Source organism: Thunnus maccoyii, chromosome 17 (genome assembly GCF_910596095.1).
Source record: "Thunnus maccoyii chromosome 17, fThuMac1.1, whole genome shotgun sequence".
NCBI lineage: Eukaryota > Metazoa > Chordata > Actinopteri > Scombriformes > Scombridae > Thunnus > Thunnus maccoyii.
In genome coordinates, this window is record NC_056549.1 from 13,103,855 (window position 1) to 13,117,996 (window position 14,142).

The window sequence follows — 14,142 nt, forward strand, 5'->3', positions numbered from 1 at the left end:
CATTCATCAAGCAAGTTTTAATTCTTCAAATTCCCAGGGAAACCTGGAATTCATCAACACAAGCTAAAAAGCATCTTCTAGAGCTGTATTTATATTTATTTTTTACTTCAATTTTATTATTAGACTACTGGGACAGAAAGCACTAAAGGCGTAAGTGTCAAACAATTAAGACTCATGTACATTTTATCAAAAAGTAACCAATGAATGAAAGAGGAGATGAACAGATTTCAGAGTATAACAATCCTTTATTTAAACAGTGTTACACAGGGGAGGAGTGGCTGTGTATGGGGAGACACAAGACAATTAAGCTGCTACTGTAGATATAAAAAAAAAAAAAAACCTACCTGTGATCATTGGTTGGCTAAGAAGGAGCAATGAGGCAGCTGGTTGGTTTTCCAAAATTAGTTTCTTTATAAAGTTGTTTTTTTTTTGTTGTTGTTTCTTTTTTTTTGCCAGAGAGTTTTTACTTAGTTAGAATACAAAATGGTGCTGGTTTTAATTCACCTTTAACTGTCTCGTTTGGCCAAACTGCAGTACAAAGCCTGAGATATAACTGTAAAGACCGTAGTAGACGGTGAATTAGATGAATATCTGAGGGCAGCATGTTGTTGGTTTTTCCGTGTAACATGTTACAATGTCGAGATCCCTGATGGTTTAAAAATCAGCTGGCGTAGATTTATCATCAGTTGCTTATGCGTGCAGTGACTTTATGGAGCTGCCTTTAAAAAAAAAAATTAAAAAAAAAAAAACACTGAAAACTTTCAACTCTGTCTGTGCTGTTTTTTTTTTTCCATCTTAATAAAAGTTGCTGTTGGCCACACATTCATTTGTGATACAATTTTGGGGTAACCTGACATAAAATCTACAAGAAAACACTACAAACATTTTTTTTTAGAAAACCTGACCTTGCAGCCCCACAGCTCCTGTGATTGGTTAAAACAGAGACCCAGACCAACCTAACACAGGTTAAGCCCGGGGCACAAAAGTACAAAAGAGGAAATGGTGGCAGAAAATTTGATTTGTAGTGGTGTTCATTTAAACGTCGAAAAACACTGTGACAATATTAGAAAATATCCAAGAAGGAGCACAATAAATCCTGTCTTTCAACAACTAGATCAGTTTCACAGAGAAAATACGACAAATGATGAGAAATGCAAGCTACAAATACAGTTGTGATAGAGCCGATGCTTTTTTAAAAGACTTCTTTCTTCTTTTTTTTTTTTTTGGAACAGCGAAAGCTTCCAAAGCTGCCTAGTGTTTCTTTTTGTTTTGTTTTTTTTTTTTCCATTGTTTTTCTGCTGCTTTGTCTCTTTGCAAGAGGGTTAAGAGGTTAAAGCTTCACCCTCATCTGGAATGTCATTTAACTGCATAGTAGAGGTCAGACCAGTGTTTCCCAACAGACGGCCTAGACAGTCATTACCGCTCCATCAGCCGGACAAAAACTTTAAAATAGGGTCAAATTAAGAGATACATACTGATGCTCCCTGGGTGTTACAGAAAAAATCACATATCCTGTTAAAATTGTTCATTGTATTTAGCTTTTTAGAATTTCAAATGTGAAAAAAAGCGTGTTAAAAACAGATTAGTTATTATTCTGTTGATTCCAATTCAAATCATGTCCAGTCAAGAGAGGAGGATGTGGACAAATCTAGGCGCGTCAAAGTGGAATGTTTTTCACATTTATCTGTGGCACTTGCTTTTTGATAATCAGTCGGATTCTGGAAAGTGTGTTCTTTTTTTGTTTGTTTTTCGCTGCTCACACTGAAAACCTGTCAACTAAATGTGTTAAGACCAAAGCAGACCTTGTTCGAAACGCATTTCTTGCCACAATTATTTACACAAAATGAATGAAACATCATGTGATTTCCATTTTAGGGGGTTTCAAGAGCACTTCCCTTTGGGCTGCATGTTTACGGTTATGTTGTAACTGTTTCCATGTGTACTAATAATAGTGTACTGACTGATTTAGAGTGGGTTTTTTTTTGTGGTGCACTGATGAAATCACATTGATGCTGCAGAATATTTGGTTGTGGTGAAACAGTTAAAACACAGCCAGCCTCATGTCGAAGATAATCTTATCTAGACACGCTGTACGAGATAATCTGTTATCTACACACCCTCAAAACCAATTAACACAGTAGCCTTCTATTCAGACTTGCTCGAGATACTCTTGTACAATAAAAATGCGTATGAGGACGTGCTGAATTTAATGCAAGACCTCCTCGTACTTAAGAGAGTTTGGTTGTTATTATCTGGTCTCACATGAAATGAAGTTGAGAGTGAAATTAAGTGCTGAACTATGGCGACGAACGGGCTCTGACGGACAGTGACAGCAAACCAGAAATCAGTCAGAATGTGAGACTGTTCTGTTATTTACTAGTCGTTTTGGTACCTGTGTAGCTTGTAGCACAAAACTCTCACATTGTGCTTAAATATTGTCAAAAGACTATTAAAACTGCTTCAGTTAATTGCAGGATGCCAAATAACATGACGGAAGCTTGCCCTTGCCATAAAAAAAGCCCAACCTGCATCAATGTTCAAAATTCTTTTTTTGCTCCCAGCTAATTGTTGTTAGTTGGCGTTGCGAAGCGCCACCTCTATCTCCCAATAATCCTTCAGTTTACTGGTCCTCTCTCCCAATCAGAAATTGCTTCCCTGCAGCCCAATAGGAATGGTTAGTGTCGTACAGTGGGCGGGCCGAGGGACAGCGCGTAGCTAACGAAAAGCTGCTCCCATCTAATAACCTTCATTTTTGTTTTGTTTTGTTTACTGTACAGAAAGTTGTATACGCCAGCTTTAAAGTCAGTTCATTTTCAGTTTAAATTCATTTCCATTCACAAAAAAATAAAAGTAAAATTTCATCATGTCACAATGAATTCGGCTTCTCACGCATAACTATGTGAAACCCACCAACCCAATTAAGATTCCTTCTATTCCCACCTAAACGATAAAACATCTTCTCTACTCAAGAGTTGAGCTAAAAGTGAATTCAACTGAAAACAAACTGACTCAAACACGCGTCAACACACAAGGAATGTGGATGAATAATAACTATACTTACAGAAAAAAAAAAAAAAGACAGAATCATAAAAATTCAAAAACCTGGTTGATTGGTTTTTACTGCAATATTTTAAGTTACAGCTCCCTATTTTCTGTAATTACAGTCTTCTGGTAATTAATAAGAAAAATGTGATAACACGACTGGTTTCACTGTTAGTCTGAATGTGTTTCAATGAGTGAGACTGTTGGATTTTGTTACACTTTGAAAAAATACTAAAAAAAAAAGACCATTTTCAAAGACAAAAAAAAAACAGTGTGAACTATAGTCCTACTTGTAACGGTAGGAATTTTGAAATTAACTGTTATATTTAGTTAATGAATTCAGGAGGGAGCTGTAATTTAACAAATAACTTTTTTTTTTAATTTAGGAATGCACCAATACCACTTTTCCACTGCTGATATAGATTCCAAGTACAAAACTTCATTGTCAAATTTGTTTGTTTTTAACAAAATTGAAGAAGATGAAAGCTTCTTTAACGTATGAAAAAAAAAAAGCAAAAACCTGATTTGACTTTGAAGGAAATAATCAGTACGATGATTAAAATAATCATTTTTCCCCGACCCCTTATTTCAGCCTTGAATCTCATCAGGATCGGTTATCGGTGCATCCCTACAGGTTTTATCTTTGCAGAACATGACAGACACACTATCTTCTCTCTCTTTTTTGTAAAACAAAACAGTTAAAGAAAAAAAAAATAAAAGCACTATTAAAAAATAAAAACACGCTACAAATGTTAAGCTAACAAAGTGGTTCATTTGTTCCCTCAGTAAGAGTGAGGTTATTATTTTTCTTTTTCTTGGTTTCGGAGTGAGGGATTTAGATGCACCACAGACATGTAAGATAGACTGACTAGGAAGAGATTGGCAACTTCTCTCCGTTTGTCTAAACCCTCCTCTTATCCTCCTGCTCTCTAGCTCTTCTTCTTCTTCTTCTTCTTCTTCAGTCAGTCAAGGTTGGTTGTCGTAGGGTGATGAAGGTCGTTCAACGTCAATGGAGAAAACAGTCACGATGGGCCCTTCAACTCTGATATATGGGGGGGGATAAAGGTGAAGGCAATCAGCCTGGGTGATGTGATATAAACATTCCTGCATCCATCACTGCCTACCTTCCTAAACTTAACATCCCCTTTCATCAAAACGCTCCCCTAAATGCCTCTGTGATGATGTTCCACTTCACGTGTGGGAACTTTCATTTAATTTCTCTGATTTTCTGAGTTTTTATCCTCAACAAACCACTAGCTGTTAATAAAGATATTACTTTCACCATGAATAATAATAATAATAATAATGATAATAATAATAATAATGAGTTACTATTATTATTATTACCTGAGTTCTGTCAATCCTCCTCCTCAGCCAGTTCAGTTTCTTTATGAACCACCACTCTGGTAACAGACATGTCAGGATGTTGCTCTTTGGCCTCCTTTATGGCCTGGGCCAGTGCCTGCAGTACCAAGGGGCAACCACACAGTGGCAGCACCGAGCACAGCGGGCAGTGGAGGAGGTGGAGGAGGTGGAGGAAGGAGAGGAGGGGAGAATGGTGGAGTTAAATGAAAAATAAAACAAGAAGCATAACAGAAAAAATGACAAGAATGCTGGATTTACGGTCAGTGTACCATTTTACATCTCGGGGGTTAAGTGAATGTTTAATAGTGAGGATGTAAACTGGACGAGGTAAAATGGCTTCAGATGGCGGGAGCCAGATCTGTTCTCTTTACTTCTGGTCGAACCGAGGGAAGCCATCAAATGTAAGTCACATCACATTTCTTACATTTGTTCTTGTGTAAATCCAGCAAATTAGCACAGACAGGCAACGTAAACAAACCAGTGGAGGAGGGATCCATGCAGATCCAGACCTGAGCAAAATAGACTTTTACTTATACATTTAATCATATTTGAGATATTTTGAGGGTGCTACATGCATTCTGACATCACAGAAGGAGAGTCAGAGTCTCACATGAGAAATACACTTGAAATGTCTTTATGATGTTTATAAAATTTACAATTACAGGACAGTGTTTGTGATTCGATTTTTACAATCTGTAAGTAAATGGACAGTGAGACATTTTCTGTTGTTTTAAGGGTGTTCATATCCATACTGGATGAACAGTGTAAGAATCTTAGCTCATTTTATTTTAAGTCTGCAAATTTTATAACGGTGCAGAAGTCATGATGGCTGCACAACAGGCTCGGCAGAGTATCACCATGGAATACCAAGTGTCTGCTGATGACTGTGGGTCAAAGACTGTGAAGGATTTGCAACCAAATACTTTATATTATGACTTGAAATGAAAACTTTATGTTTAATGGTCCATTCCCCAATTTAAGGGGAGGAATATGTAGCCCCATATACTTATAGTCCTGAACTATGTATAGAAGGGATACAAATATATCATTATTATCATGTAGATGTAAACCCTCAGATTAAAGCTGAAAGTCACCCCTTTAATCTCATTTTAAATCAAATACGCTGGTGTACGCAGCAAACATTTGACAAATCTGACAAGGACAGTAAATCAAAGTAACTGAGACAAACAATGAATTCTGACACAGAGTGGTAAAGAAATAAAACAAAAAAAAGTTATTATTTTCTAGATGTATGGAGGAGTTAAGTGTAGACACAGACGTAGCAGATCACAGCCAATGGGTGGGTGGGATCTGGGTGTGACTGATGACTGGGCATCTCTAAGAAGTGATTAGTAAATTAACTGTGCATTCAGACTGCGAGCAACATGATCAGCATGTCACCAGAAGTCAGTTTATTCCCCTAAGTTTAAACAACCCCTAAGTTTACCTGAATGAGGTAAGCTTCATCATTTCCATATCGATGTAAAAATGTAAGCGCAAGTAGTCTCTACATCTTTAATTTTTAAGCTTTTATGATTATATATCAACAAAATGATGCTGGGAAAGCCTTTCATACCACCTACATTTGTTCTGAATTGAGCGACTCACACAGCTGAAACTCCAGATAAAGCAGAGAAATCAGCTGTGAGTCTGAAAACTGACCTGGTCGTGGTCGATGTCACAGTCGCCTGTAATGACGATGCGTTTCTCAATCCTCGTCTCTGATAGGCCACCCTTTAATGTCTGGAAGAAATATACAACAGCAATTACTTGATTCCTGTAATACTCGCCTGTATGGTTGCCACCTGTTATATACAGTAAAGACCAGAGTAAAATGTGTGATAGAAGTATAAACGTGACATCAATGTGAGAAAATGTCTTTTGTGTTTGTGCAGCTGTATGGTGGAATATCCCACAAAAGATTAGAGGGGGTGACTGTCTGAGCCAAATCATGTGATGTCATAATGACATCGGTCCACGAGAAATGTGTGTTTGTGTATGAGCGTCTGTCTGTACCTTGGTAATGTGTGTGGTTGTAGTAGTACACAGAGATTCAGAGGTGATTGTCTGAGCAGTCATCAACACTCCAGGTTCACCATCGCCATTCCCATCCAACTGATAACAGAGGAAGTAGAGAGAGAAAGAGTTAGAAAGATCCCTGTTAGGTGTTTAAGACAAGGTCTTTCGTCTTGAACTTCAATTCATCTAATTCTTAAAAAAAAAACAAAATAAAAACCCTTTGTGGGAGAAGGAATGTTGGCGCCATGCACTGTTGCAAGGAAGGAAGCTTTTTTTGAAACATGCTTTCAAACAAAACTTTAACATTAATAAGCCCCTTAAGATAAATATAAAATGAAAAGCTGAAATACACTGATCCACATCAGAAAAAAAATAAAATAAATCAAGCTCTCTGTGTTTTGCAGCAAAGCTGCCCTTAAATGTGCACCTGTGCAGCTTCGTATGTGATGGTCTTGGTTTCCGTATGTACGATGGGCACTTCTTTTGTGGCTATCTCAGTTTTCTGGGCTGCAAACGTGTCTGATATAGTCACCATTTCTGTCTTTACCACAGGTGGCTGGGAGGGGAGGAGAGAGAGAAGTGAGGGGGGGAGGAAAGATGGTTAATATATTGAATGTGAGACAGTTAGGGAATCATAAAGAAATATGTTGGTATCTATGCACTCGCTTTGGGTAAAAAAATGTCACTTCCAGTTCAATAAAAGTATTGTTTTTTGTTTAATTAAGAAAACTACAAAAAAAAAATGTATTAGAAAGTATTGTATTGAAGGGGAAGTGATTCAGCTGTTCCATACACACCGATACACACAGCAGTAAGTAGATGTATAAACACAGTATATGCAAGTAAATGCAGCAAAAATTCATGCGTGAAAACAAGAGCTCCCAAACTCATGCAGCGCAGCGACACAAGATGACAATGTCTACTTAATGCAATAAGAAAAGAGCAACAGCTACGACAGCAGCACTACTGCAGAAATATCTTTGGTGTCATCATGCGACTCAGAGTACGGCGCGGCACAGACATGCATAAAACATGAGCCGGTAACACAAAAGCGATACTGACGTGACTGGCGAAAAGAAAAATGGCAATTGAAATGTAAACAACATGCAAAGATGACATTCAGATTGAGCGGATGGCATTTACAAAGTGGTTGGCAATGATGATTTCCACAATGCCGTTACCATGGTGACCGTGACAAGCCAATTAAACACTAACAGAGAGAGAGAGAGAGAGAGAGAAGCATCACTGCCAAACACATGGAGGACACACAAAGACACACACACACACACACATGCACACACCTACAGTAGGTGAAATACGGCATGCAGAGCAAAGAGCAAATATTCGCCTAAAAATAAAAGCATCATGCATTTTCCCCACTTAGGCCCCATTTACTTCACAACACTAAAATACAATGCGGTGAACGAGTAGGAAGCAGTAACAGCACCACACAACACTACACTATGTGGGTCAGGAGTCGATTAGGCATGTTGATGATGGTATGAAGTATGTTTAACAGAGAAATTATATGAATATGATGAAAATCTGAATAAAGACTGAAATTAATTATGTAGCAGATGATAACTTGACATCAACACATCAAAACAATGATGGTGAATTGTATTTTGTATTTTTTTAAAGGACTCTTCTGGAGTTTTAACTGTACTTCTGACAAGGACAGGAGTGTGAGGATGTACATGGGGCTTTAAAAATTCACGCAAGCAGGAAGGAAAACCGGCACTGTGGTAAGCAGGAAGGAAAAAAAGTGGGTTTCTACGGTTGGTAGGAGGGATCAGACCCCAGGGAAGCTCCGCAGTCGGCCCAGTGAAGACTTTACCTCAGAGCAACAAATAACCTGTGGCCGCGGTTCTGCTTCAACCAGTGAGGCTTCTCCGTTCACTTTAGGCTCCTCCTCTTCCTCTGCAGGAGCGACCAGCCCGCTCACGCCCTCCTCGGGCAGGGTGAGTCCGTTGGGAGATTCTTCGGGTGTCAGCATGGGATCGTCTGTGCTCTCCTCGGTCTCGCCTTCCTTCTCCTCCTCTGCGTTCTTCTTCGTCTTCTCCGGTTCTGCTTCCTCCGTCCTGGACTCCTCTCCCTCTCGACTGGCTGCTTCTGCGGGCTGGCTGACTTCGGCGGGAACAGAGGAAGAGTCAGGACAGTCAGGCATGTCGTGCTCCGCCGTCTTATCCTCCTCTCTCTTCTCCTGCTCTTCTTCCTCTTCCTTCTCCTCCGGTATTTGCGTATGAGAGATGGACACGGAGACATTCGGGTGATACTCCGCTTCGTCCTCGCTCTCGCTCTCGGAGGAAACGCTCTCCTGTTTCCTCGCTTTCGCTTCCTCCTCCGCAACTGCTTCCTCTTCGACTTTCACTGTCTGCTCTCTCGTTTCCTGCTCTGCAGACGGCTCAGCAGGGGAGCTGGGAGTGACTGTGACAAGTCTGGCTTTGGTTGCTTTGGAAACTTCTTGGACGACAACGGTTTCTTCGATTTCAACTTCGGTTGTCTATACACACGCACATACCCATGCACGCATGTACACGTAGTGCACAGACACACAGACACACGCACACACACACACACGCACGCACGCACGCACACATACATACAATGAGGTGCACACACATACACAACAAACGCATGGGGGACAAAAACAAAAGCAAAATATGATCATTGAACATAAATCTCAACTGAAAAGAAATTAATAACCAAACAAAATCAGGAATAAAAAGAAGATGAAGATGTTCAAACTGTGGACCGAATGACAAAAAAGATGAGAAAAAGTGAGAAGAACAAGTAGAAAGACAAACAAATGAATAGTCAGCTGAAGTAAGAACATGACATTTCAAACTGCAAGTGGAAAATGGAGGAATGAATGAAGGAAACGATGGATAAGAAGCGTCATGAGTGGAAGGCTGGAGGGAGTAACGAGAGTGAAGTTAGAACCACCTTTTCAGGTTCTTTGGTGTCAGTGTTCGTGTTAGCAGCAGCAGCAGCAGCAGCAGCAGGAGCTGCTTCCGTTTGGGTCACACTCACCTGCGTGACAGAGAAGTTACCATGACAATCATCAATCACACACCAGAAGTAACATCGTCATTGTTAGCATCAAATGTCATCTCAGCGTTTTTGTTTTTTTTTGTGATGCATCGTTATCACAGCACAGAGAAGGGAGGTGGGATTTGTTACTTGACTTTTCTCTCCCTTTCTCTCCATCTATATCTCTTTCTGTTCCTGGTGGACTGCTTTTCATGTATAATCAAGTTGATCTCCATACAGTATTAAATACAGCAGGATTAAAAGAGATGGAATAAAGGAGTAGAAAGGAGAATAGAAAATGAAGAGATGAAGAGAATATCTCATAAATACAGAACTTGCAGAAAAAAAGACAAAAGAAACATGATATTGAAGTCAGCAGCGTCTTTCAGATGTTGATGATCACAAAAAAATGTCCATACCATAATGAATTGAGTCTTTTTTAGCCTATGTAAAAAAAAAAAAAAAAAATCAACTCATTATGGCAATTTCCTCATTATTTAAGACAATGACACAAACTGCTGCTTCAATACCTGCTGCTTTTTTTTTTTTTCCTACAGGTGCTGGTGAAGACCATACTAAAAAAAATGGAGCAGATTGTTATATTTGCATTCAATCAACATACATATTTACTATCACAAAACAAAGAGATGACATCCATGCCGTTTGCAGCTGTTAGTTGTTTTTAGATTAGATTCATCATGCCATTTGTGCATCCACGACTCATTAAGAATAGTTTCCCATACAAAATAAGGATCATCACCATTCATCCAGCATCCACAGCAGGCATTACTGACAGCTTGCATCTCTTATACTGTGTTAACACATTTGGCAAGCATCCTTAATTAACTGAAGCATTACAGGATGTCAGTTTACTTTCAAGGTGACCAACAAATTTTGAGTTTAATGTATGGATTGGAATGAAAGGAAACTGACTCCTAAATGTTCAGTAGTAACAACAGCACCTCAGTAGTAGTTGGGGAAATAAGAAGCCCTTGAGGTGCAGCGGTACTGCAGACAGCAGAAGTAGTGGATGAACATGTGGTTATAACAGCATCTAGTGTTGGTTCAGGAATACTGCAGGCAGCCGCAGCAGCTGAGTGTCTACTGTAAAGAACGGAAGCTATCTCCTCTTCAAGGCTCTACAGCAACACACACACACACACGCAGCAAAGAAGTAGAGAAAGAAACATTTAAGAGCAGAAAGAAAGACAAGAAATCATTCTGAATAGATTAACACATCAGACATGAAACCTCACTATCTCACACACTCAGAGGAAATAAAGCACAAATAATATAAAGCACAGACATGCTTTGCACCTGCACCTCTTGCAATGATTATGTAATGAGCCAGAACAGAACCAAACAAATTTGTTTAAGACCCCGGAGCAAAAAGAAAAACCCCAGAGAAACACAGAACAGCAGAGACAGAAGAGAATAAAACCAATATGCCGTAGGTACTAAAATGTGAGTCCAGCTGAAAAAGGAGGAACAGATGGAGCAGAGCACCAGTGACAGTTCAGTTTTGTTTTTCGGAACATTTCCTACAGATAAAGAAAATTGTATTAAATCCATCAAATAACGTGCAGGCGTTAAATGACAAGTAATGAAAATCAAATCAAGGTAAAGCATCAAATGATAACAGTCTCCTTATGTTAGGATCATAAGGAGACAATGGAGAGAAGTTTTAAAGATTGACGTTTCTTTGCAGTAAATCATGAAAACACAGTTTTGAAGCACCACAATCCTTTGCATAAGGGCATTTCACCTGCACCATGTTTTGTAGGCAAAATGCCCTGCAAGTCAGTTGCCGAGACAGAAACATCCAGACAGACGTACCACTTGCTGTTGCTGTTGAACACGTATCGTTGTAGCGGGAGAGGAGGTGAGACGTTTCTCCCACTGGTTGGGCTGAGGAGGAGAGGGAGGTGGCGCCTCCATAAAGGAGCGTTTTAGCTCGCTAATGCTAGCTTGGTGTTTCAGAACCTCTTCTTGGGTCTTATCATGGTCCTAATGGGGGGAGGGAGGGGGGTGGGTGGAGGGAAGAGGAAGAAAGGGAAGGGGGAAGGTGAGGGAGATGAGGGGAGGGGCAGAGGGTAAATAAGATGATTATGGATGAATGAGGGAGGATAATGGTTGGGGATAGGATAGATAGGTAGCAAGGGCAAGAAGTGTAGGAATGAGGGACAGATGAGGGGGGAGAGTGTGGGGGAGGAGAGATGGAAAGGAAGCATAATGGGAAGAGGAAAAGAGGAAGGGATGGAGAGAGAGGGATAACAGCGGAGAGGGATGGGGGGGAGGGAAGGGGAAAAATTCGGTTCAACAGGTCACAGGAACATTAGTCTGTCAATCAGGAGGATTGTAAAGATGGACGCCATGCCTCACTGGAGCCTTGTTTTTAAATTTGGCTGGAGGTGAAAGTACTCTCACCTGTATTTTGTTCATGTGTGTGTGTGTGCGTGTGTGTGTTTGTGTATGTACAGTATATAAACAGGCTGCAGTGAAGCAGGGCCTCTCCATCTTGTTGAGGAGTTTTTTTTTTCTTTCATTGGACCAGGAACAGCAGGGCAGACTGCAGAACATGGAGCTGATAATGGTGATCATTGTGAGTTGCTCTATTTCTCTGTCCTTCACTACATTTCAATGTAACTGTTTGCTCATTTTTTTTAGTCTGTATCAGCTTTTGTAACTTTTTCATTTGACCTGAATGTCATTTTTATTTTCTTTATGCCACTTTCTAAGCTAAAGTGTCTTTTCATTTCACCTCAGTCTTATCTTCTGCTCATTTGCTATGTATTGAGGAGGAAGATCATTTTCCTTTCTTCTTCCATAATTTTTCTGTATGCCCTTAAGCATATCCCTGCTTTCAGTCTTCTACGCCCTCAGCTGAAAATACTACACGCTCTGTAGACTTCTGCACTGGTTCAGATTCTAGCTGGTAAATCATCACTATCAGTCCCATGTTGCATAAAAAGATATATTGTTGTTGTTTTAGTACGTTATCAAACCACACATCACTCGACGCTGGCAGCCGATCACCGGAAAAACGGGGAGGAAGCTCCTCGTGTAGGTTAGGGAGGCAGGATTAGTCAGGTTAGACGCAGCTGCCTGGCAATAATCAAACTCTTTAACCAATCAAATATTGAAGACATAAGATATAACAAACAGCATTCAACATGCACAGTGCATGCATAAAAGTCTTGTCGACGGGGGACGTTCACACACACCGCTGACCCTATTCACAGAGTAGCCATTGTGAACAGTCTTGCCTGGGAAACTGCCTGGAAGAGCGAGTCCCTACTGTACTGTACTGTTGTGTACGAAGATACACATCATATAAATATTTAACATTGTCCAGACTGCATTGAAAACATGCGGATTAACTGTCCTGATATGAAAATTAAAGCAGCTGCTGTGGGCGTTGTTCCTGTTTAGTGCAGCCAACCTCATCGTTAATGTGTTCAGGGCTGCATAGATCAGTTTTTGGCCACTAGAGGGCAGAATTCCACATAAGATAAAAATCAGATATGACATTAATGGCTAAAGTGTAAAAAGTGCAGCTTTAAGAAACATTTGTTTTATAATATAATACATGATAGTCAAGTTTCCCAGCGCGTTAGTTCAAAATAGCTGCTATGTGAATTAGGACAATTAGCGTTACAACTTTTGTCATAACAAAACATTTTTCAATAACACTTGAATCACAGAGATGAAAATTGAAAAGAGCTGGCATCGAGTGTAGTCTTGGTTTACGCACATAGACACACGTAAGCATGCACACAGAGCCTGAGAGTGCGAGAGGGCAGCAGTCTTGTACAGTAAAAGTACAGAGGAAGTTGTAGTTCTGATGGCGTCAGAGTACACAGAAACATGTAGTTCTTATTTTCGGCCATCAGACGACGCCAGTACGAACCTCCAACATTAAATTACTGTGCCTCACATAAATATTGTCCCCATGCACTCTCAATGGACTCTGGAAGGCAGACATACGGCACAAAATGAAATGGTGAAAATTACTTAAAAGAAAGTGAACAATAATCATAAAATGAATGTAACGTGTTCAAATAAATAAAATAAATCTGCAAAATAATAACAATCCAATGGAAATAAATGAGAAATATAAATAAAATAAATGGAATATAAATAAAAACTGGAAATTATTAAAAAAAACAAAAAAAAAACTCAGTGGCAGGTATGTGGTGACACGGCCAAAATGTCTCAAACTGTGGTGAAGGCTGGAGGATGGGTACAAGCACACATTAAAAACAGTTTTTTTTTAATATAATGGTGCTCCCACTCGAACCCTTGTTAACATACAAAATTCAAAGCATTCAAAACATCACAACACCAACAGGCAGTAACACAAACCAACAAACCCCAAAGTGCTTTCAGCAAAACCCAGATGTCACAGATGTGAACCAGAAACCAAACTGTGAAACCATCAGCCACAGCAGAGCAACCGAAAGTGAAGGTTTTGGGTGAAAGAGCCCATTTAGGATCAGTTTTTCTATTCAAGCCCAATCTGCAAATCAAATGTAAAACAAAGGGTAGAATTTGAGCTGTATTTGTAACTAAATAGATGATTATTTAAACATTTAGTTTTCCAGATTCCAGATTGGGTCTTTATTAGCTAAAACTGACTCCGTTTCATCATATCAGGGCAACTTCACCACAAAAGAGTGAACC

At 39.6% G+C, this 14,142-nt stretch overlaps 1 protein-coding gene across 6 annotated transcripts in view; it reads right to left on the minus strand.

Annotated features, from left to right (window-relative positions):
* Positions 1–225: 225 nt before the first annotated feature.
* Positions 226–14,142, minus strand: part of epb41l2 (erythrocyte membrane protein band 4.1 like 2) — a 51,699-nt gene continuing 37,782 nt past the window's right edge. For 2 of the 6 annotated variants that reach the window (XM_042389985.1, XM_042389983.1), the window contains 8 exons: positions 11,296–11,466; positions 9,373–9,459; positions 8,264–8,929; positions 6,854–6,982; positions 6,424–6,522; positions 6,070–6,150; positions 4,390–4,504; positions 226–4,084 (listed from right to left, as the gene is read on the minus strand). In XM_042389985.1, the coding sequence (XP_042245919.1) occupies positions 4,400–4,504; positions 6,070–6,150; positions 6,424–6,522; positions 6,854–6,982; positions 8,264–8,929; positions 9,373–9,459; positions 11,296–11,466 (1,338 nt within the window). In that variant the 3' untranslated portion in view covers positions 226–4,084; positions 4,390–4,399. Of the gene's footprint in view, positions 4,085–4,389; positions 4,505–6,069; positions 6,151–6,423; positions 6,523–6,853; positions 6,983–8,263; positions 8,930–9,372; positions 9,460–11,295; positions 11,467–13,369; positions 13,430–14,142 lie in introns of all 6 variants that reach the window. The other 4 variants (XM_042389984.1, XM_042389988.1, XM_042389990.1 and 1 more) reach the window with 4 other exon arrangements.